The 24,093-nt window shown below is 43.3% G+C and overlaps 1 protein-coding gene across 1 annotated transcript; it reads right to left on the reverse strand.

The window, feature by feature from the left end:
* Positions 1-796: 796 nt before the first annotated feature.
* On the reverse strand, positions 797-23,477 carry grid2ipa (glutamate receptor, ionotropic, delta 2 (Grid2) interacting protein, a; the record flags this gene model as incomplete). The annotated part of the gene is made up of 23 exons (XM_080510860.1): positions 797-877; positions 1,202-1,366; positions 1,441-1,559; positions 1,694-1,823; positions 1,911-1,997; positions 2,208-2,363; positions 2,581-2,777; positions 2,972-3,061; positions 3,290-3,377; positions 3,501-5,918; positions 7,415-7,746; positions 7,945-8,092; positions 8,202-8,308; positions 8,484-8,645; positions 8,809-8,960; positions 9,083-9,379; positions 9,495-9,560; positions 9,686-9,775; positions 10,739-11,011; positions 20,242-20,396; positions 20,495-20,827; positions 21,535-21,788; positions 23,396-23,477. 23 exons carry the CDS (start codon positions 23,475-23,477, stop codon positions 797-799), a joined length of 5,982 nt encoding a protein of 1,993 aa, XP_080366986.1.
* Positions 23,478-24,093: the final 616 nt, after the last annotated feature.

Raw genomic sequence — 24,093 nt, forward strand, 5'->3', positions numbered from 1 at the left:
AACTTCCAGAGGCAATGGATCATATACAGTGTACAAGTTAGGTAGGCTTGGACTTTAACAAAACAAATAAAAATACACAGCCACAGGTTGTATAAATCTGAAAAAAACAACAACAACAAAAACAATTGACACTGAGGCTTTCATATACTAACAGAAACAATCTAATGTCATTGGATATATTCTCAAGAAAACAAGCCACATGTAATAAATAATCTATGTTACATTCACTGTGATGGGCTCCTTATAAAAGCACAGAACATTTAATCTTATTACAACACAGCTTTGGTGGCCAATTCTGTACCAACCTCGTGTATGTGAATATAATTTCATTAAATATCTATTTTAGGATAAAGTTTAGAAATAAGTGTCTATAATCATTGGATATGTCACAAATGTTTTATCTGTCATAACACTATATGTGCTCCATAACCTGAACTCAGGCTTAGAGTGATACAACTTAACCTATAGGATGAATAATTACGTAGTAACTAGCTTTCAAATAGCAGAGATATTATCAAGGTCAGACAATGCTGCTTGCTATGGTCTTAATCGTTGTTTCGAAACAGGAAGGTACATTGAATACAACACTGGTTTGAAGTTAAGTTATCCATACTTGATCCAAAAGACATGTGTACGTCATTCCAAAGCTTCCACTCAAGTACTTCTTTTTTGCTTGGTTTTGTGCATCATACATTGTGCAGGCAGTTTGTATGCGTTTGCATGTTTTATTGTGCATGCATATATTGTGCTTATGCCCCTTCTGTAAGTAGCCATCTCCATATGTGCATCGTGCGTGTTACCAGGCCAGAGGGGAGGCCATGCGGGGACTCCGGGGACTCTTCAGGTTATCTGCCGTTTGCTGATCAATGAGAGCTCTCTGTGTAGACAGAGAAAAAAAACCTCTGTAAGATATAATATAAGAATTATAGTGGAAAATAAGTGAAAAATCAAATAGATACACATGTTGGTAGTTTGTGCTGTTTTAGAAGAGTCACTAAAGCAGGTCAATGTAACTTGCACCATAGTTACAGCAAGCTTTTACACAGGATTCCCACAAGAAAAAGATTGGGAACTACGGTACTGCTATAGAAGATGGACGGAAATCCATATCTGGCAGTTACATGAGGGGAATTTTTTTTTTTTTTGGCACACAAACATAAGGATTGATAACAATTACGCCCAAAAAACAAGACGTGCTCACCTCAAACTTGCACATGAACTCTGCAAATATCCCAAAGAAGGCCTCTGTGTTGGTGGATTTACCATCCTCTCCAAAGTAAGAGGCGGTTTTGCTGAATTCCTCCATGGCTCTCTGCTGGAGAGACTCCAGGGACTGCAGTGCTGGATGACTGTTTTCCAGGAAGTTCTGTGCACCTCAGAGTCAAAGAATCACAATCGTATTCACTGTACGTTATACCCCTCTGTGACTGTGAAGGATACGCTCATCACGACAGCGAAGCGGTCCTCGGCTGTCGCAGGCATCTTCTGACAGGCTGAGCGGATCTCCTGGATGGTTGTATGCAGGTCGTCTAAGTCCGATGTCATCGTCTTCTGATTCACTGAAGATGGGAGAGTGTTTGTGTGAGAGAGAAAAAGAGGAAAAAATGTGACTGACAAAAGCAACTGAAACTGGAATTTCAGGGCACTTTTATTTGAAAACATTCCCAACGTCTTGTGAAATAAATCTCACTACCTTTAGCTGCCAGTGACACCATGGTAAGATCTTTGGAAAAATCCAACACCTCAGGAAAATGCAGGCATAATGACTTGACCAGGATATGCAGAAAAGTTGACTTCCCATCCACTGTTTTAGTTGTACTCAGCTGCAAAGACCAACATGGATTTAATTATAAAACAAAGTAAACAAAGATTTTAAGATACGTCATGTCAGATATTAGTGCATATTGTACCTCTGTGAGGAAGTTGATCTTGAAGCCAGTTGTCTTATTGGTTTTCGGTTGGGTGTTATTCAAATAGTTCCCCATCGCCAACACAAACTAAAGAAAACACAATGCTCTTAAATCGGCATCTCTCTAACAATTCATCAACAACAGATTGCAAATTTTAAACTTTAAAAGGAAAAACAGTGGGAGATGATGTACGTCTATTTCTGGATGATGGAAAAAAAAAGTACTTTGTAGTGATCTTGCTGAATGTCCTTCCCTGATCTTGCATTTAACTTTACACACAGCTGACACTCATTATACCTCTAGTATCTTGGCCAGTTTCCTGCTGGTTTTCAGCTCCATGGAAGCTTTGTAGATACAGTCATATGCACCCCTCAGCTCGTCTGTCTTCTCCTGAAGAGAACACTTGAAAAGGAGGCTCTCCAGACGGGTCTTGAACTCTGGTACTGATAACATCTGATAAAAGCACAAGAAGGCAACCAAAAAAGAAAAACGAATCAACAGAGGGATTCTCAGATCTGACTTCACAGATACCTGCACACATACAGAATTTTGATCTGAAGTGGACTTCCTTTGGATAATAAAGGTTTTGTTTTTACCTTCAACAGCCTTGCATGGGTACTGATCATGTATGCAATATTTTACCGTACATATCTTTGCAAAACCACTGTACCTGCAACACAAACTGGTCAGGCTCGCTGAGTTTGCTGGGGTCCTGCCTGTACTCCTCGTATTTTTTGACCTCCTCTGCATCGGGGGCGTACAGCAGCAGCTGTTTAATGTGAGATGGCTCCAGCCTGTCAGTGACCATATTCATCAGTACCTGACGGAGCTCCCCAGGAGATAGCTTCAGGTGGGCAATCAGAATAGCTGGAGTGTTAACAAAAATACAGTGCAAAGGGGGAGATAATGAGGAACAAAATCCCTCATTTTAAATGATGAATGAGCCTATAAAACAGGAATATCACTGAAAAAAGTATACCAGCATTATAACTTGAATTTTCTTCCAATAAAGAAAATGCACATGGCAATAGAAGCATGGGGAAATAAATAATCTTACTTACAGGCATTGTAAGCTTTCTTATGGGACAGAATTTCTATCACACCTTTCTTCTTGAAGGTTTCTAGCTGAGGAAAAGGCTCTGGAACAGGCACTAAAATTAAAACAATGTTGGTTACATGTGTATTTGAATGTGTGCAAATGGAAGTAAAATATGCATGTTTGATTAACATCCTAATGTTGAGTTTCTCTTTGTTAAAGAGTTCGTTTGAGTTCATTAGAGTTCACAATCTACACCAATGTGTGGCACAATTAAATTACATTAACTCAACAAATAATTTTGGGGAGTGCATTATTTCTGATTGTCCTTATTTGTACTCACTTGAACTCTTCTGTGTCCCAAAGTGCAGCTCCAGATCCAAATACTTCACCATGTCATGCAGTTTGTCATAGTCAGAATTTGCTCCCAACTACCGAAGACATCCAAAAATTAATGTTTAAAAGTCCAAATTCTATAATTCTATATATATATTTAAAAAAAAAAAAAATTGAGTTCTATCTTAAAGTCCATCTCCCAACGGCTCAGAACTGACCTGCCCCCAAATCGTCCCTTCTGAGTTTTCCACCTGCTCCCAGCGCAGTCTCTTCACACTCATGTGGTTGGAGTCCATCCTGGACAGATTGGGTCTTGGTAATGGTGGCGGGGAGCAGGGTGGGGGCAGGGGCGGAGGAGGAGGGGGCTCTACGTGCTCCGTGGGGTCAGAGAGGGAGTGGGTGAGAGACTGTGGCTGACCTTGGCCGTGGGGCTGTTTGTGGTGGGACTGCGCTTGTGGCTGATGCGGGGACTGCAGCAGGTGATGCGAGGGCTGCGACTGTGGGCGGGCAGTCTGGGTTGAGGACTGGACTTGGTGCTGTGGCTGGTGGTGCTGGGGCAGAGGCTGGAAGGTGGAGAGGGTGGGCTGGTGGGGTTGGAGGGGTTGAAATGTTGAGAGCAGCGGCTGAGGTCTGTGGGGCTGCTGGGGAGGGTGGATGACATGAATCTGATGCTGGTAGTCTTGGGGTGGCGGCTGCGGGGTCATGTGGTGTATGTGATGAATCTGAGGCGTGCTGGAGTGATGGTGGGTCTGTTGAATAGAGTGGGGCCTCTGTGGAGAGGGTTTGGTGGGCTGTGGGTGATGGGTCTGGTGGGTCTGTTGCTCTTGATGTCTGCCTTCACCTTGATGATGACTTTTAACACTTCTCCGGCTCTGATGGGAGTGACCGTCCCGGCTCAGCTGAACCGGGAGAGAAGCAGGCTCTTGCTGCGCCTGATGCAGAAGCTCTGTGGAGGAGTGATGAGGCTTTGGCTGGTGCATCTGATTGGCTTGATGGAGGAGCTCTGTGGAGGAGTGGTGGGCCTGAGGTTTGTGGATTTGATGGAGCAGCTCATTTGAGGAATGGTGGGGTTGTCCCCGGTGCATGTGGGGAACCTGGTGGAGAACGTCGGCTGAGGAGTGATGAGGCTGCATTTGGTGAGTCTGGTGGAGAAGCTCTGTTGAAGAGTGGTGAGCTTTGGCTTTGTGTATTTGATGGAGCATTTCTGATGACGAGTAGTGGCCATGGCCTTGTTGCATCTGCTGGAGTATTTCGGCAGATGAGTGGTGGGCCTGGGATTGTTGCAGCTGGTGAAGCATCTCAGTGGAGGAGTGGTGGACGGGGTGAATCTGATGGAGCATTTCGGCCGATGCGTGGTGCGGCTGGGTTCTTATACTTTGATGACTTTGATAGATGCCCTCGGCGTACTGGCCTTGCTGGCTCGGGTGGACCGTCGGTTGGGGTGACTGCTGGTGAGGTGGGGGGGCTGAACGGGACATTCGCCGGTGGTGGTGACCCTGGTGGGCCTGTTGCTGCTGTGCTTGGCGCATCATTAAAAGAGGGTGGTTACTGTGGTGGTGTGCAGAATCTGGAGAGGGGAGCGGGGGTAAAGATTGATGTAGCTGTTGCAGAGGCAGAGGTGAATGGGATTTCTGCTGAGTCGGCTGCGTAGGCATCGAGTGGTGGCTCTGGTAGATCTGCTGCATCTGTTGCTCTTGATATGCTTGTTGCTCCTCGTACGCTTTCCGTTCCTCAAAAGCTTTTTGCTCCTCGTACGCTTTACGCTCCTCATAGGCTTTTTGCTCCTGGTAGGCTTGAAGCTCTTCATATGCCTTTTGTTCTTTGTATGCTTGACGCTGTTCATACGCTTTTTGCTCCTGGTAGGCTTGACGCTGTTCATAGGCTTGTCTTTCTTGGTAGGCTTGTTGCTCCTGGAACATCTGCTGCTCCTCAAAAGCTTTTTGCTCCTCATATGCTTTCTGCTCCTCATAAGCTTGTCTCTCTTTGAAAAGCTTTTCCTGATAGGCCTGCTGCTCCTGGTAGGCCTGTTGCTCTTTGAACAATTGTTGTTCCTCATAGGCTTTTTGCTCTTCATATGCCTGCCTCTCCTTAAATGCTTGCTGCTCCTCATAGGCTTGTCTTTCCTGGTAGGCCCTCTGTTCTTGGAAGGTTTTAAGCTCTTGAATTGTTGCGTGGACCTGTAAGTCCTCTCTTGCAGGCATCACTTTATGTAAAGAGTGGCGCTTCGGTGGCAGATTGCTGCGGGGCGGAGGCGGTGGAGGAGGACCCGATTTCCGGCGAATGGGCACATAGTTTCTCGGGGAATGTTCGGGGGTGAAGCTGAGCAGTTGCTGCTGATGTTGCTGCTGCTGCTGTTGGGGCTGAGGCTGAGTCTGGACAGGTGCTGGAGGTGGAGGAGGCGGGTCGTTGAACTGAACAGGTGGGGGCGGAGGAGGGCTCATGGGTGGGGGAGGAATGTGATCAGAGGAAGAGGAGTATGTCAGAGAGGAGGCGTTCTCTTCCCCACTGCTGCTTTGGACGTCACTTGGGCTGCTGAGCTCCGGAGCAACAAAACCTCCATTTTCTTCTTCATCCACCCCCAGCTCGTCTTCATTATCATCATCCTCATCGTCTGGGAAGCCCATCTGCACAACATCCTGGCATTAACACCAATTTCATTAGATCTTCAATGTCAAAATGGGACTTACTATGACAACAATCTACATAATCTGATAGGAGCTTCTTTCTAAATTCTATTACATTTTTCTAAGTAAATTATACACATGTTGAACAAAATCATGCCGATGATTGGCAATACTGTGTAAACCAAGTTAAAACACATTTTTTGTATGCAGTTCCTGAGTTGGTTTTAGATTCTTTAGTCACTTTAAGGACTCAGGTTCATAAAAATGAAAAAATGTGAAGGAACAGTTCTTACTTTCTCTGCAAATTGATGCAGTAGTAGTCAATAAAGTTGACAGTGGACTTCTGTGGAACCTTCATTCTTTTAATTTGCCTTGTACATGATCTGCATGCAGTTGAACTTCCCTCATTAAGAGTTTCTCAACCATCTTTTCAAGTTATTTTTGTTTGAAGGTGGTTTAAATTGCCTGTAAAGTAGCAATGTGACTCAGCAGTTCTGGGCCTATCTGTTTGCGTCGGTGTAATACATTTTGCTCAGATTATGAAGATTATTGAGGAGAAGTATAGAGTAAACATCATTAATCACAATACAGTTTTTCAGGAAGAGGAGGAACACCCCCCCCCCCCCCCCCCCCCCCCCCTTGTTAACTTCCTCCTCCCTTTCGCTTTCTGTTGATTTTGACTTTGTGGTTGAGTATATACATTATGTTTCACATCATCTTAACCCGACACCAACGTTGGAGACTGATTAGAAGCCAGTGGACTCACCTGAGGCTGATCTTTCATCAACTCCAGCAGTGTGTTTAAATCCTGATTCTCATATCACATTCTGCTAGATCGTCTGTTTATGTGAAGTGGTATTCTGTGCTTCAGGCTTTTTGACACAACACCTGTTTTGCTGCTTCCTTTGATTTTGATCAGCTGCTCTCTTGTGTTCAGATTTTGTCATCAACATGATTCTGTTTCCAGGTCGGATATATTACCACTCAGCCTCCAGTCTTAAACTCCAACCACACAACCCCTGCATGCCCCACCCATTTCCTTCTATACACCGCCTTTGGATTCCCAACTATCCATCTGTATGACAAAATTATATTTTCTAACTGCCACTTTTACCTTATGGAACAGTATGTCCTGCTCTCCTTCTGCGTGCCTATGTGTGTCAAGAGGGTCTGTCCCATTTTACATTTGGACGTGAGGCTTACATTAGTGTGCATGAGGGAATTAGTGTTCCATCGAGAATTAACCCAGTATCACCAGCACTGATGTAAATAACACACAGAGAGAGAGAGAGAGAGAGAGAGAGAGAGAGAGAGAGAGAGAGAGAGAGAGAGAGAGAGAGAGAGAGAGAGAGAGAGAGAGAGAGAGAGAGAGAGAGAGAGAGAGAGAGAGAGAGAGAGAGAGAGAGAGAGAGAGAGAGAGAGAGAGAGAGAGAGAGAGAGAGAGAGCCCCTGTTTCTTCTGATTTTATAGTGATAAGTTGTAAATTCATGATGTTAATGTGCTTTTACCTCTTCATAATCATTTTCAGGAGTCAGGAAGTCATCAACGATAGCCACCCTCTGCCCCAGCTGCTCACTCAGTGCATCCAGAAAGCGGTCCGTGTCCTCTGAACGAGGCGGTTTGGAGAAGGTGTACCGACGCTTGCTGATACGATGAGGAGGAGGACTGGATGGGTAATCTGGCGGGTCTGGAGGTGAGGGAGGGGGACTGTCCAGGCTTATGTAAGGGTTGGACTCCCCACTGGTCTGGCTTGTCAACCCCGATGAGTAGAACTGGTTTGGAGGGGGGCTTGGGAGGGGGTCTGGCCAGGATGTGTGGGATGAGGGGCCTTTCCGGCTTCCTGAGACATTAAAGATTTGAGGAGAAAAAGAGCTGAATTTTGGCTGCATTTATTCTTTCTGGCTGATCACTTCATCAGGCTTACGCCCGGAAGTCTAAAAAAATGGAGCACACTAAGGTGTGACCAGATCTCAGTACAAATATAACTTTTATCAGGAAACACATCATAATGAATTTAGAGAATTCCACTTTGAGCTACCTGTGCTTGCAAGTATTGTTGGAGACGCTGTGCGTGAAGGAGGTTCCAGATCCAGCAAACTCTCAGGGTCAGGAGGAGGACGACTCTTCAGAGACTTGGACCTCTTAGATGAATACATGTTCTCCAATTCAGCGTACACTGCCGACAGCTTGCACAGTGGAAATCAACAGCACAACCACAGTGAGTCTCACAGGAAAAGATTATATTCTCAATGATATACCCTATATTTCTCCATGGAAACAAAGCTGGGCACCTACATTGGTAAGGTTGTTGGGTGTCTCAGGAAGAGAAGTCCCGTCTCCTGATTGCCTCTCTCCTGGAGCCAACCTCATCCCTGTCTCCAGAAATGACTCTGCACGAAGGCCTAAATCAACAAACCCATTCGAATGATGTAAATGCTTTCTAATTAGCCGTCCCTGGCATTAGATCACCAACCAGGTGCACTGACTACAGTCCAATGTTGGCTTCATGTATTGGGTAATTACAATAAACTAAAGTTAGATACACTGGCTGGATTCCTGAAAGCAGGAGTTTTGTACCCATTCCCAAGTGTGTTCCAATGACCAGATCATCAGAGCTGCGTCCTCTCACACTGCTTCTGTACGTGGTCCCCGTCACCCTCATGGAGCTGCTCCGGCGGTGTGGTTCTGGGGCACTTTCAGGCTCTGGAGGAGGGGGGGGAGGAGGCGGTGGAGGTGGAGCTGGAACATGTAAGCAATACAGAAGAAGAGGCGAAGCCGCACCCGAGTTTATTCTACTTTCAAAGAGAATCTTTAAACCCAGTGAGTTTCACATATAATTGTAAAACATATTGTACAAATGACTGTAAAATGGTAGGAAATTTAAAAAAATGCGGACACGCACCAGGTGCTTTGTAACCAAGAAAACGTGAAATCTTGTTCTGGCAGTGTTCCTGCTCTTCGTACGTCAGAAGCTGGTAAACGAACTGCCAGATCACCTGTTTGGCTGGTGTGTCCAGCACCGGGAACACGTCCACGATCAGAGTGTCAACATTCCTGTTGTCATGGACACACGGGCAAAGTGACAACGATAATCTGGTTGACCAATCATAAATTCACAAGCTACATAATACTTTCTGGTCTCTGCAGTTATCTCGTTTCCCCTGTCCTTTTCGCACCTGTGCTGGAAGAAGTTCTCCAACGCCTTGCAGATGGTGTACCTCTCCTGGATGGTCAACAGGTGCTCCAGCTGCTGCCCGAAGGTGCGACCCATAACCCTGATGCTTGGAGGTAGAATCTCAGCCACCCACTGCAGGGAACTGAGCACAGGGGAGCGGGCTCGCTCGCCAGGGACACTGCCACCCGCAAGTTCCTGCTCTGCAAGGGGGAAAGTCGGTGGACCGTCCTCCACCATCAGGGTCGGCATGGCACCACTTCCCTGCAGCATGGACACCACCTTCTCATGGGAGGAGGTCCTGCATGCAGACAAATGCATTGTAAAGGAGCATATGCAGATGCATATTCTAAGTTTTTTGGGGGGGTAGGAAAACAGGATAGTTAGGAAATTTGAGAAAACATATGCGGCTTTACCTCATATCAAGTCCATTCAGAAACAGGATGCGGTCTCCTGGTTTTAGACCTGCCTTGTCTGCGGGGCTGCCTGCACACGAGAAAACCAATGACAAAGAGATATATCTTCATATTAAAGGTAAAACACAGATATTCTTTGGTTTTGTTAACTGTGATAACTGTAAGCATGTGTGGGCACATGCAATCTTCACTTACCAGGGATCACTGAATCGATCCAGACGGGAGCGTGGCCTCTAAGAGTGAAGCCAAAGCTCATATTACCCTTGCATACTCTCACAGTCCTAAAAAGACACATTTTGACATAGCTTTAAATATTGTGGATAACCATGGAGAATATCTGATATGAAAGAAAAGCACAGCATTCATTGTATAGAAATTATATTTATATAGTGCCACAGTTACAAGGTATACAATATAAAAGACTTAAGAATAGAAAAGTCAATATTATTGACAGCATTTGATACAAACTGTCATTAACTAAATGTGGTTCAGTTTATTAAGCTTTATAAGCGTCTGCTGATTGTTACGCAAGTGTGACCAAATAGTACTATTTACTGATAGGCTCATCTGCTTATTGTGAAAAAAAAAAAGGGTATAAATGTGGACTTCTAATACATTTCCACATTCATGATATTCACTACATTTATATTCATATCCTGCATTAACACCCTGACTTAAACGTTGGCCTCTGGGGAGCAGTTTTAAATCTCCACAACCCAGAGCCATGGAAGAGATTAGCAGATTTTTGGAGCAACTTTACTCCGATAACTCCCTGAGAAGGTTTTAGGCAGGATGTTTACAACTCTATCAACATGCTTTAAAATGAATGTCTTCATGATTTTGTAAAGTCTTGGAAGAGACGCAGCCAACACCAGCTCAAAGTGAGAAACATCATCACAGCCAATGAAGAATGCAGGAGAACAGACATGCCTGCCTAAATTGGTTAACGTTCCCACTGGTTTTACCGCTGAAGGGGCTATTTTTTCACTGAGAAGCAGTTGCATGCTGACACAGAAAGACGTCAGTTCAGCGCTTGCAAATCTGATCAGACACGAGAGGAGGGAGCAAAATGTTATTTAAGGAAACACGCTTCTTCGAAAAACTAAAAAAGCTGATTAGAAAATGCCGCTGTGACACCTGCTGGAGAAAGGTCAAGATGAGCAGGAAGCGGTACCGTCACATCAGGGTTTCATCGCGTGACAAAAAAAACACGACGACGACAGGGCATTGCATATCCCACGGACCTGCAGTTGGTGGTGCCACTGGAGTGGCCAGCGATGAGTGAGGTGGTCTTGCGCATGCCTCGGGCGGGGGGCACCACGCCTTCCTCTGCGTGGGTCCTTGGCACTGAGCTGGCTCGAGTGGAGACGAGCAGACGTTCGGGGTGATCCTCACTTCGGCTGCGGCGGAGGTGACTACGGCTGGGGTCACTGAAGCTCCGACCTTTCAGCCGGCTCATCAGACTCTGAGACACCACCTCGTCGAATCGCTCCCGGTGCTTCTTGGGAATGAAGATCCTGGCAAACATTGTGGAGTCAGAGAAAACCTCAGATTGGCTAGAATAACTTTACAGGAAAGGTGGAGGAGAGATGGAGCAGTTTTGAGTTCGGCTTTGTGAGAGTGCAGTTGGTGAAAAGACATTTGATCTATTGAAAGTCCAAGGTTCACAATCCTAATCAATCCTTTTTAGCATATCCATCATCCTGAATGCCCCCCCTCCAAAAAAAAGTGTTTTTTGTTTTTTTGGCCCTGATCACAGATTTTTCCAGCTCCAGGATCCATTCAATTAGTTCAAAAATAGTTCAGTCCATATCGTCTCCTGGGAGAGTCGAGGCAGGTGTGTTTATGGGAGTTTGCATGTGTGCAGGAGAGTAGGAGACGAGCTTGCCTGTGTGATGCAGCTGCAGGTAATAGTGTTCACTATCAGTGACGGCTCACAGCTAATATAGGAACAGGAGGGGGCTCGGTGCCAGAACCACCTCTGGGAGGAAGCAATCCACTCCTCCTGTTAGGGAAATTTCCCTCTCCCATTATCAACTCCCAAGGTTTTACTTTCCTGTCTTAAAGCACAATTCCACAATTAGATGCTCTTACTATATATTGTAGTGTTTTCTTCTTTTTTTTTAAGCTGTTTTTGTTTGTTTGTTCTGCATGCATCATGCATGTAGCTGAAAAGAAGAAAAAAAACTGACAATAGGGAGACAATAAACAAGCATTGCCATTAACTGTGTGCTCAAAAGCTGCATGGAAGTTATGAGAGAAAACATTCAATTCAGCTGTGCAGCCTCCCCGAGGCTCGGCATAGAGATTAGTCGTGCTACCTTCTTCCCAGTGAGAATGTTCAGATTCAGCACATAACTGTAAAGACAAAGTATTTTCTGTTCGTCTCCCTCAACCTGACATCTCCCATTGATGTTTCTGTCTGCCTGAAATCTCTGCTCCCATTAAAATCCCTTGTAGTTATGCTGTCTGCTGCAGTGTGGTTTATATTTGGCCAATTATCTGTGAGAACAAGATGCATAACAAAACATCAGAAATGACCTAGAAATAGAAGAAGCATTGCTAATAACAGTTTTAGGGTGTGTTTCTCTTTATAATATGGGCTATGTTGCCACTTCCTCTTATCATTCTGACTCTGTTTGTCCCTTCTTTTGTGTGCATGTCTTTCACCTATAAAATGATACTGCTCAGTGATGCTGCTCATGATACTGCCTCCAGTCCAAATCTCCAGTGTATATCCATTGTGTAGAATAGAAAACTGTGTTTTTTACTTTTTCCAACATCCACTTCCACTTATTACAGCACAACTCCCTATTCAAATACTACAGTCACAAATAAGACTCAGCAGAGTAATTTGGTTTTCAAAGCTGTCATTTTGCTTTTACAATGAAGATTTAATTCTCATCTGGAAAAAAAACCCCAACATAATTCTAGCTCACTGGTGTTAAAGAAAAAACAACCTGCAACTGTAAATGCATACATAAACTGTCATGTACCCCAAACAAACAAAGATTTTGTTCCATTAATGCCTGTGTTCAGTGTAGTTTTGAAGTCCTAATGCTTCCAAATATTATCACAGCTCTGCAGAAACAGCTCTGCAACATCAAGCATCCTGTGGACTGCTGATTCACTGTGTGGAGGTTTTATGACCTAATTAGCAACTGCTTTCTGGGGTGTCCAGAAAAACATTGTCATACAACAAAAACAATGGCACAGAAAATATATAAAATGAAAAATTTTACAGTAATAAGGGATGTAACTTCTTTTTCATCTGGAGGTGTACCTCAAAACCTTGACAAACTTCTAATCTCATTTAACTTTTAAATTGTGTTTCTGTAATCACTGCACAACATTTTTAGTATTTTCCTTATGTTAAAGCTCTCATTTTGCCTGATGTCAGATAGTATGGTTCCAAAGTTCAGCAACTCTTCTGTTGATAGAGCTTCTGGTTCAGTGGTTGGTGAATCATTATTGCAGGAAGTGCTTGTATAGTTGTATAGTGATAATCATACACAGTTTCTTTTTTGAAGTTGTAAGTTTGTTCAAAACTTACAACGTATCCATCTGTCAGAAATGTTGCTAATCGAACATATGGCACACCACAAGGCTCACTTGTGGGCCTCCTTTCATTTTACAATGATGGAGCATTATTACCTACTCTCAAAAAAATACAGATTGGAATAATTTAGGCCTTCTGAAACACACTACAACCATTACACTGTGGCAAACAATAGATAGACGATGTATGTTTCGTTCTTGGACTGCAAATGAAACCTAGTTTTAATGAAGTGTGCTAGAAAACAAGCAATAAGATCAGGAATTCTGACTTTGCTAAAATCTCAGAGATCCTTATAAATTGTGTCCCACCAATATACATGTGTAACCTTTTTCATTGCAGCTTGTCTTACAGACAGCCCGATATAAATTCATTAACACCAAGGGAAGAATATATATGTATATGTGTATATATGATTAAGATCTCTGCCTGATCATGCAGCAAATAAAAAAACACATCCCCAGAGGGCTGCAGTGTGCTCGTCTGTGACACCCGGTTGCTCTGTACCACTAACTTGAGAACCAGTTTTGCAAAAGCAAGAGGAGAAATGTGATTTCTCATTTAGAGACTCAACAAGCATCATCGAATACCCACACTCAAGCCTTGGCCTGCAAATAGCCTGTCAAAACAAAACATAAAAGTGGCACAAACATAAAAAGACATTGTTTCATTCAAAGACATTTGAGAGAATAGAAAAAAGAGAATGCAGAGAACTGCAGCTCTTTCTAGGCCAGGGCCATGTAACTACTGGGAATAAAGCAATGTAATCCAGGTTTACAGCCTATATAGGCCATACATCTTCACGTATAATACCAAACGTCACCATCCTTGCCTGGACTAATGGCAAATAGGGAAAAAGGAAACTGAATGGGGTGCATTTATTGTGTATTTATGACAGAGTTTGACTCCATTTCAATCTATCAACAGCTGATTTCCATAGCTGTCACTACTTCTGCAACCCTGCTATCAAGAATTGACCTACAGTAAGTCAGAGAAACTTTCACTTCAGCCTTTTAACCCGGCAAAAATAAGTCATGTAAAACTTCACAGCTTCCCTCCAATGAAGTTGGATGTAGGCCTTGGGATGCCCTCAATTATAAGGAGGACGAGAGGAGCCTATAATTAGGTGTAAAGGAGGGGTGGAAGGACACAATACTCTGGGGGATTAATGACAACTGCAATCAGCTGGGAAACTCGTCACAAAAACTATTATTATGAGACCCAATTCTGATTCGCCACTTTGACGGCTGAGCCGAGTCAATCTTTACACAGAGTACATTTTTGACACTGTATATAGTACATTTTGTAATAATAAGCATTATCACAAGGGCCAAACATCACATGGGAAAAGTATCAAAGAGTTGATGAGGGGAAAAAGATATAATACTGGAATCAGAGTGAGAAGGAAATAAACTCTTGTAGTTTTACATGGAGACACAGAGCATAAATTATGAACAATAAACCTGGATAACGAACACAAAACATTTGCTTCGGCAACTTTGAATATAACGCAGCACAAACAAGACAACGCACAGTAAAGACCAGCGGGATGAAATCAAAAGTGCCGTACCTAAAGCGTCTGGAAAGACTCCTATCTCTTCCCATGGCTCTTCAACACTTTGAGGAAGTGCCCCAGTGCTCAGTTAAGCAGTGCAAACGCTTCCTCTCGTTCTCGGTGAGTCCCCATCAAGACTGAAGAAACTCTCCCAAGTGAAGGAGGAAGAAGACAAAGACTGTAAGAAGGAAGATGTCCTGGATCTCAAAAGTGCTCGCTGCACGCTCGGAAAGCAGCCAAATGAGGAAAGAGAGAGAACAAGAGAGAGGGAGGGAGGTAACTAGGAGACTGGTTGTGGTTTACTCCTCTCCACACCTCCAAAACATCCTCAGGCAGCAACATCCGCCGTTCTCCAGCTCCTTGTGTGAGGCAGCAGTCTTCACGTGTTCCCATCATTTATCTTCCTCCTGCACAGGCACCAGGGAGTCAATCGTCGGGCTCAATGCAGGGAGGTCTTCTCGTTGATGGTTAAAGGATAATCCTCATCACTGAGCTGTCAGTCAGTCAGCGGTAAAAGACAGGGAATGAACGAATCTCTTCACTCAGAGAAGGAAGGAAACAACGAGAGGATCAAAGTGAGGAGGGAGAGAGGAGAGAAGTAGAGAAGAGAGCGGATTCCCGGTGGAATTACAGCGGCAGGTCAGCACAATTACCGAGTGTGTGCTTGAAACGGCAATAAGCGTTGGGGTCTTTGAAATGTGCGACATGTTTTCCCATGCAGCATTTAGAATTTTTACTTTTTTAGGGGTCCCAATCTGTCCACTGCACAAAGAATGACATCAAATTAAAAAACGAAACTCTTTGGTGTGAAAATAAACGAGAAATAGAAAGAAACCACAAAACAGCACTCTGCTTTTTGGGTTGAAAAATGTGTGTCATTATTTTACTTTACACACATACACTACATCTGCCAAAGGGTCTGCAGTTCATTTGATATTGACGGAATTAACCCTGCATTATAGATCCGAACAAACAAAAGAGCTCGTAGACGAGCCGGGCTCCTCTTTGATGACTTTCCAGCTAAATATTGTTTTGCATAACTTTTGAGTGTTCAAGCACATGCTGACCCCTGGGCTTCACGGGCGTTTAAGAACTGACACTGGCAAGTGCGCCAGAAACCTGAGAGAGAATTTATTAACAAAAGTAGGCTGCTTAAAAATAGCACACGTCCGGTGGGAGGGCGAGGCAAACCGACGAGGGGACAGAGGCAGACTGAGTGGAGTGCGGCCCAGCTGGCCAAGTTTTGTACAGAACGAAGAAGAAATCACTTCAGGAGCTGTTAAACACACCTCTCATCCACTGACACTTGATCTCCATCACACAGACTCAGGTGGGGTGGGCAGACATGAAGTTCGAGTGATTGAGGCAGAAGGACTGACAGAATGGATGTCAGGAAAAACGATCAGAGACGGTGAGTATAAAAGAGGGCGATTGAGCATTTAGGGCGGATACACTGATTTCCTCCACCTAAAACAACAACACCGACATCCAACTCATGATAAAGCACAACAACAATCCCTTATATATATAAAAAAAACAACCCACAAAACAAAAAAAACGTGTTCGCTATTTTCATCAAAGCCATGGAATCCTGCTGGGATGCAGCTGTTCAGGCCACTGCACTGAAAAAAAATGAACAGACCAGGTACATTTTGAAGTGATATTGTGACTGCTGCCTCTAAAACAGTAGTGTCAACACATTTTAGTTCAGGGGGCCACATACAGCACAGTTTCATCTTGACTGGTTGAATAGTGGCGTAGCAACCCTTAAATTTCAACTTTACAGTTTTGTATTTGTGGTGGTGCAGAGTGTACGTGATGAACATGTCCATAGCTTCACAGACCCAAACAATCACTATTGAAAATGACTGCACCCTCAACATAAAGCCAATTGTAATGAAGCATTCTGGTGCAAAATACAGTGAAAAGTCCCCCCCAAAAAATCTAAAAAGCACCTATAGTTGTTGCATTATGCATGTATTTACAAACTCGCCCTGACAGCATGGCTGATATCTCAGCTCGGGCCTCAGTGTCATGTCCTTTACCCTTAAGAAATTTGATTTAAACAAAAATCAATGTTTTCTTTGAAATATTTACAATTTCTCTTTTGAATATTTACTTGTTATTGTGGTCTTCATGGTGATAGCATATTGAGCCTTTGTTTTTTCTTCATGTTCAATATGCACGTTGACAGTCTGGAAGGGAAGCAATGATAATGCAAGTTCATCAAGTAACTTACTATTTTTTTTTAGCACAAGTTAACAAATCAAATTAAATTATGTCTTTGAAGGACAGTAACTAATCATTTATTTTTTGCTGTGCAAGGAATTATTAAATAAGTTGCACTGATAGGACTCTATGACTTTTATGGAAATTATTCCAATCAGTGGAAGTTGGTCAAGTAACAGTGTGTGCCACATTATGAGTAGCCCATCCATCCATCCATCCATCCATCCATCAAAAAGAAAACCCAAACACGCACAGGAAAAATGTGCAAACTTTGCACCAAATCTCCCCCAAGCTCCTCTAAGTATTAAGTACAACGCCACTGTATGGATCCAGTCATTAAGATATTATTTCTAACTGTAAAGTTGGATCAAAATGATGGAGTGACCTCAGACATATTCCCATTAAAAATATCATTAGCGCCAAGAAGATAGTGCTTCCATGTGACACATTTCCCCCAAAATGCCTAAGACATCATATTGTCAGCAGAAAGTACCACCACCCTGAGGCATGGCTCATGGACAACCTGGGGGTAAAATTCCCATAAAGTTCCAACGACAACAAAAATAATAAACCCATGACTCTGCAGAAAACGGTGAGAACCACTCTAATATTGGAATATACAGAATAGTTATAGCCATCTTTAGTAATATGAAGTCAGCTATATCCTGAGGAGTTATTACAGCCTGTATGCCACATAAATGACTAAAGGAAATACAGCAGGCAGAAATGCATCTTTTAATCCAAATATAATGCTTCCCTTTGTTGACTCTCAGCGCAGGCTGAACAGGTTGATAATATATCACAGGTTAAACCTTCTATGATGAGCGAGAGAATATAACCAAGGTGTACCACAACACACTCACATTACTAATCTCAAGCAGATGTATCTGGACTGCAAGATTAAAAAGGCGTTCTCTGACAGATGGGGAGAACATGCAAATTCCCCCTGAAAAGGCTCCAGAGATGAAATGTTTACTTTTGAACCAGGGATCTTTCCACCATGAGCCGAGACTGTTAACCTTGACACCAAGAAAAATCCAGTCGTTTCTCCTCATACTGATCCAGATTCCTACTGAGAACTTTATTGTTCTCTCTCATTGCATAAAGGTGAGAAAAAAACCCCACCAAAAACAGTAGCAAGTCCTCTGTGGGTACAGCTAATACATAATTGAGAAACTCCTGTGCAAAACAAACATGACTAAGCACATTTTTGGGCAGCTTTCTAATAATGGAAAGTGCCATGAAAGCTGTGATACAGACAGCTGTGCTCCGAGGAAACTGAGAGGCTGGACTGCAGCTTTGTTTTCTAGCTGGAGGGGAAACCGGTCCAAAATTTGAGCCCTTGGGAGAAGACAATAAAAAAAAAAAAAAGGAAAACTCTCAGTTTTCTTATGGTGCAATCACAAATACGCCCTTGGGACAGACTGAACAACATTGTCATCAAACTTCAAAACCATTTTTGGTTTTTTTCGAGCTGCAACTATTCCACAATCTGAAAATGAGCATCACCACCACCCAAGTTGCTTTTCAGTACTCACCTGAGGCAGCAATTCATCATTTCATCCAGCATGGAATTTCAAACGCAAGGCTTGTGAGCATGTGTGTAGGAGAAACATTGAAATTAGGCATCTGCATGTTCCTCTCTGCTCGCTTGTGTGAATATCTCCATCACGAGCCGCAAACTGGCTCCATAGCAGCCAAAGGCTGTGTGCAGAGGAAGGGAATAAAGAGAATCCGGTGGTGTATCCACAAGAAGAAATCGGTGCCTCTATCAAAGAGCGCTTCACAGCTGACAGGGAAAAGGGAAAAGAAAGGGACCAACTGAGAGAGAAGTCAAAGTGAGAACAAGTGAGCTGAAAAGAGAGAGAGAGAGAGAGAAAGAGAGACAGAGAGGAGGGGGACTGGCAGGGAAAAATGTGCAGCCGTATTGTGGTTTGGGTTTTGATTTTCAGATCAGTGCTGAGGAGGAAGAAACGCAATATTCACATATTCCTCTGTGAATTTCAAACTGTACCCTCGCACGATGTACCCGAGAGAGACGACATTGAAGAGAATGACAATGTCATCAGATTAAACTAAGTCACATTTCACAGTAATATAAAATTGTTGAGGAAGTGTGTTCTATATATGATTGATTAATTCATTCATAAAGTAGGTATTTTAACTGCCTTTCAAAACTCATATTATAGTGTATTCTTATGCACTGTGATCTCAGATACCTCGGTTGGATAATGATATTGCAGCAGAGGAAAGGAAAGAATAAATCTTGCACCTGGGGTGTTATGTAATTTCCCTGTGATTGATTTAAACTGATAATAGATGCTTCTGTGGAGAAATTTTTTTTTTTTAAGATTGAATATCTTTTTCAGTCCGTCCACCTCAGGGTAGTGAGGTACCGGAGCAGACCACAGGTGACAATGGGAAGAGGCCTGGCACACCGGAGACAGGTCACCAGTCCATCACAGGACAACACACACTCACACACATACAGGCAATCTGACCAGTCACCAGTTAACCTCAGATTCAGGTTTTTTTGGGCTGTTCGAGGAGACTGAAGTATCCAAAACAAAAATCCTCCAACACATAGAAGGAGATCATGCAAACTCAATCCCAGCCCCTAATCCCAGATTACAACCTGGAAAATGTATTTGTAGGAAAGTCACTGTAAATAACTTTAATGTGTCTGTAGGTGGCTGATTTACTGTGTTTCCGATGACATTGTTGTTTTTATTGCTGTTGAGAGATTGCAAACATGCAAGATTCCAAAGGTGAGATCAACATTTGAAGAGAAATCCTGAGATAGGCTGAGAAAAGCTTATTTCACTTAAGATTCTTCTTTTTTTTTTTTGGTATTTCTTTCATTTCTTTTCAAGCTTTACTGTATTTCTTTTGCTATTTTTTTTTTATTTCTTTGTAAAGCATTTCTGTATTTCTTAAAATGTGTTTGTAAAGCACTGTGATTTGCCCTGTGTTTGAATGGTGCTCTATAAAGAAATGTGCCTTGCCTTGCAAGATGTGCAGAAAATCTAATTTTTCTGGAAAGAAACAAAGTATATAGCTTCTTATAAAAACAGACACAAGCTGCAAACAAATTCAGAGAGTTTGTTTGATTATGAAACGGTAGTTTCAGTAACAAATGGTCAACTGTTCATGTGAGATATTTGAGTACCTCTTTACACCCTTTAAAGAAATTATACAGAAAATCAGCTAAAATATTAATGCATCCGACAAATTAGATGTAGACAATGAGCATCCACTAATTAATACTGCAGCGAAATCTGTTTTGGAACTGAGGAAACGCTTTAAGAAAGGAAAGCATATTTTCTTAGCGAGATCCGTACACTGTGTATTCTGTGTTGGTTCACTGATAAATGTGATTGCACATCTGAGTGAATGATGGTCTATACCTGACACTGTCTATCAGCTGCTGATGCTCCTCTGTGATCAAGATGTCCGGCAGGGCTTCAGCCAGGCTGTCCACATCCCTCTCAGCAGCATACTGCTTCAGCACCTCAAACAGCTGTTCCTTCACATCTGGCTCCTCCCCAAGAACTTCCTCCACCTAGCGGGTGAAAGAATACATTAATGCCTGCAGAAGTACATTTTTAACACGGCAAATATGAGCTTATGAAAAAAGACAGACTCTACACCCAGACCTACTTTTTTGTTGAACTCCATGGCCTTGTGGGCGCGACTCTCCCGGACACTGTCCCCGCTCTGTGACAGCACCCTCATGCTGCTGCTCAGCCGCTTGGGCCGACGAGCCATGCTGAGCACCCCCAGGCGCAGTGGACGACCCTGAGCCGCCTTGATCATCGCTGCTGCCGTTTCATGATGCTTCACTGGGATGCCGTTGACCTCCATGACGTAGTCACTGGCCTTGAGGCCGCTGCGACCGGCGGGGCCGTTCGGCATGCAGTCCTCAACCATCAGCGGACTGTCGCCGACGATGGTGAAGCCGAACCGGCCATCTGGGCCTGGGGTGATGTCAATCTGAAGGCGGTAGAAGTAAACGTTTCAAACTTTACTTTTTTTTTTACCGATTGTAGATTTTCGTCTCATCGGTTTTCCACCAACATCAATTCATTAAAAAAAAAGGTAATAATAGCAAGAGCCTTCCGCGTCTCTCCTTTTACTCCTCTCTCCAAGTCTGTAATATCAAAAATCATTTTTACTTCAATGGCCACATTCATGCAGAACCAAATCAACACCATAACATTTTAGTGTATAACAAAGAAGTTCACATGCATGGCACCTTTTTACGTAATTTCTTTTGTGCAAGCTGAAGTGCCACGAAGTCACCACGGTCTCTCTGAGCAAAGTAAAAGTTGGTCACTTTTTAAGACACTGCATTTCTGCAGCCTTTAAGATATTTCCTTTTTCTTTTCTTTTTTCAGGAACGAAGTGTCATGGTATGGCTGCGCTGCAAATGTTGTTTCTCTATCAGTGAGACAGTTAGCGTTCACTGCTGCATCACTGATCTATTGGCAACAAGCATGGCTGCCTTCTGCTCTTTAGTTTTAGGCTTCACTGTTTCCTCCACAATTACCAAAACAGTGCGACCTCAAGTGGACAATTTAGGAACAGAAGTTAATTATCCAGTTTTTGTTTGTTTTTTAAAATTGGGGTTAGGGTTAGGGTTAAGTTGATGGGTCCCTGGAGCCAGCCAATACATTTTTATTTTCTAATAACCTGCTGACCTGTTCAATGCGTGACACCACTCCAATGCTCGGTGGAACAGTCTTGAGGGTCTGAGCCAGAGCTATCAGTGCCGGCGTGCTGAGGTTGGTCACGTCTTGGCCCTCGATGTCCACCACCTGGTCCCCGGGCTGCAGCCCGGCCAGGAAGGCACTGCTGCCCTCCACGACGGACAAGATGTAGCTGGGTCCGGTGCCTCCGAGCCGGAAGCCAAACGCCTCCGGCCAGTTCTGATTGGTCGCTGGAAGGCCGAGGTCTGGATGACAGAGGGATAGACGCAACTTGGAGAGGTTTGTGTGAATGAATTATTAGTGTGTTACACAGGTGGCAACCATACAGTATTTATATACTTGAGTAGCTTTTTCAGGGATCTGCACTTGTGTAGTTATTCTTCGTATTGCTTTTCTCTAGATTTGAAGAGAATTATCTTTATTATTTATTTATCATCTTTACTTCCTACTCCTTACATTCTTCAAACTGACTCAATACATCTTTTAATTTCTACCAATGATTATCCAGTTGTGGTAAAAGAACCCATGTACCCCAAAAACAATTCATACTGAAGGTGCAGAACATTTAGAAGTTCAGAATTTATATGTGTTTCAGAGTGAGCTTCAATCAGAGTGACATCAATAATAATTGAATGTAAAATAAACAGTTTGGACTGAACTGAAACGTAGACAGAATATATGTGTTGGTTTTTCTGAGAAAAAGTTTATTTCTGACTACATAGTATGATATAAGTTGAATTATTATATATTGTCATTGCTATTAATTAATCTACATTGAGGGTCTACTTCCATTCAAATTAAAAAGTTGAACTTAAAAATAGAAGAGTTACAAGATCTGGTGTAAGCAACCGATACAGAGTTGGATGTGAGTTGTAAAATAGAGGTCAAAAAGCAGGTTTAAAAAAAAAAAATAGAGACCCCACTGCAATGAAGATGGTGAGCTGTAGCCGCAGTTACACTGATCTATTTAGCGTAGCCTGATTATTTTTTTTAACCCATAGTTGTGACACTGAAAAACATTTTCTTAAATTCTCATCTTGAGTGAATTAAAGTTGCAAAACAGGTCGAAGGAGGTTAATTGTGACTGTTGGTTTTCAGCCCACATGTTGAGCCACTGATCTTCCCCTGGTCACTGACCTCATTCTACTGCTGCAAAAAGAGTCCCAATAGACTCACTCGACTTCATCTCCACTCACCCATTGCCATCTGGATGCATAAAAGCCATATATAGGACAAGGTAAAAATTGGTACTTTCTATTACTTGCATTGGCTCATATTAACATATACAGTATAGTTACAGGTTTACAATTAAATATCATAACCGACAACTGAATTAATTTTCTTTGTCAGATGCAGGCAGGAACAGATCTTGCAGAGCTCCCAATTAAATCTATTACATGATGGTGTGAATTTGAAGCATGAATACTAGCGCCCTTGCATATCAGGTTTACTGTAAACTTGCAAACACAGAAGCTAATCCATACAGTCATCCATCAAACTATTTCCTTTTACTCCTGATCAGAGGCAGACGAAGACGGAAGCGGGAAAGTGAGACATGCGGGGGAAGATTAAATTAGAGTAACACCACAGAAAACCATCTACAAAGTGGATTGTGACTTTTTGAAGTTTGAAATTTCAAGACACAGAGTGACAGAACTTGGTGTCAGATTGTGAGAAAGAAAAATAACACTGAAGTTGATTGATAATATAAACTGATAAAATCACTGACATGGAGTTATGGATCATATTCACTCCGCCCTGCAACCCATATATATATATATATATATACACATCCTACAACACTTAAAACACTATGTGAAAATCAAAAGTACAATTCTGAGAACACACTCACAGAAATCTTTGGAGGCACTCCGGGTCCCAGACTTGCTCTGGCGCAGGGAGAAGCGGCCCTTTCTGCTCAGGAAACGCCTCATCCTTGCCCGGCTTGCCGCAGGGCACGTTCCAGCCAGCCTCCCTTCAACCCCCGGCCTGGGGGGTCCACGCAGCCTTTGGACACACTCGTGCTGCTCCTCACCTGACCTCGCTGTCTCCAAAAACCCTCAAGTGCACATGGATGGTCACATCCGTAGGTTGTTGTTGGCCAGTGCCTCCCCAGGTCCTCAATCAGAGAACCAGCAGCCTGGAGCTGCAGGGAGGGCCAGAGGACAGGGGAGAGCGCCCGAAAATCAGGCTCTCCATCCTGGGTGAGATGATCCAGCCTCAGCCTCGGTCCAAACCCTATGGCTGAGCGATGCTGAGGAAACTGGGACACGATCAGTTGGTCCTGAAATGGTTCTTTGCAAGAAAAGGTACTGCGAAGCCCCATTTTTCTATAAATACCTTCCCCTCTCGCTCACTCCCACCCTCTCTCTGTCTCCCTCTGTTGCTCGTGTGCATGAGGCCCTCTCAGAGGGCTGAGAAATGACCCAGAAACTGAGTGGCGTACCAGCCAGGGACACTTCTCTGATTAGAGCGGTTCGGTACCGGAGCACCAGTTTGAGAGATGAAGCGTGCAGATCGGCTCAAGGTTACACACACACAGTGTGCAGC

This window comes from Blennius ocellaris (assembly GCF_963422515.1).
Source record: "Blennius ocellaris genome assembly, chromosome: 16".
NCBI lineage: Eukaryota > Metazoa > Chordata > Actinopteri > Blenniiformes > Blenniidae > Blennius > Blennius ocellaris.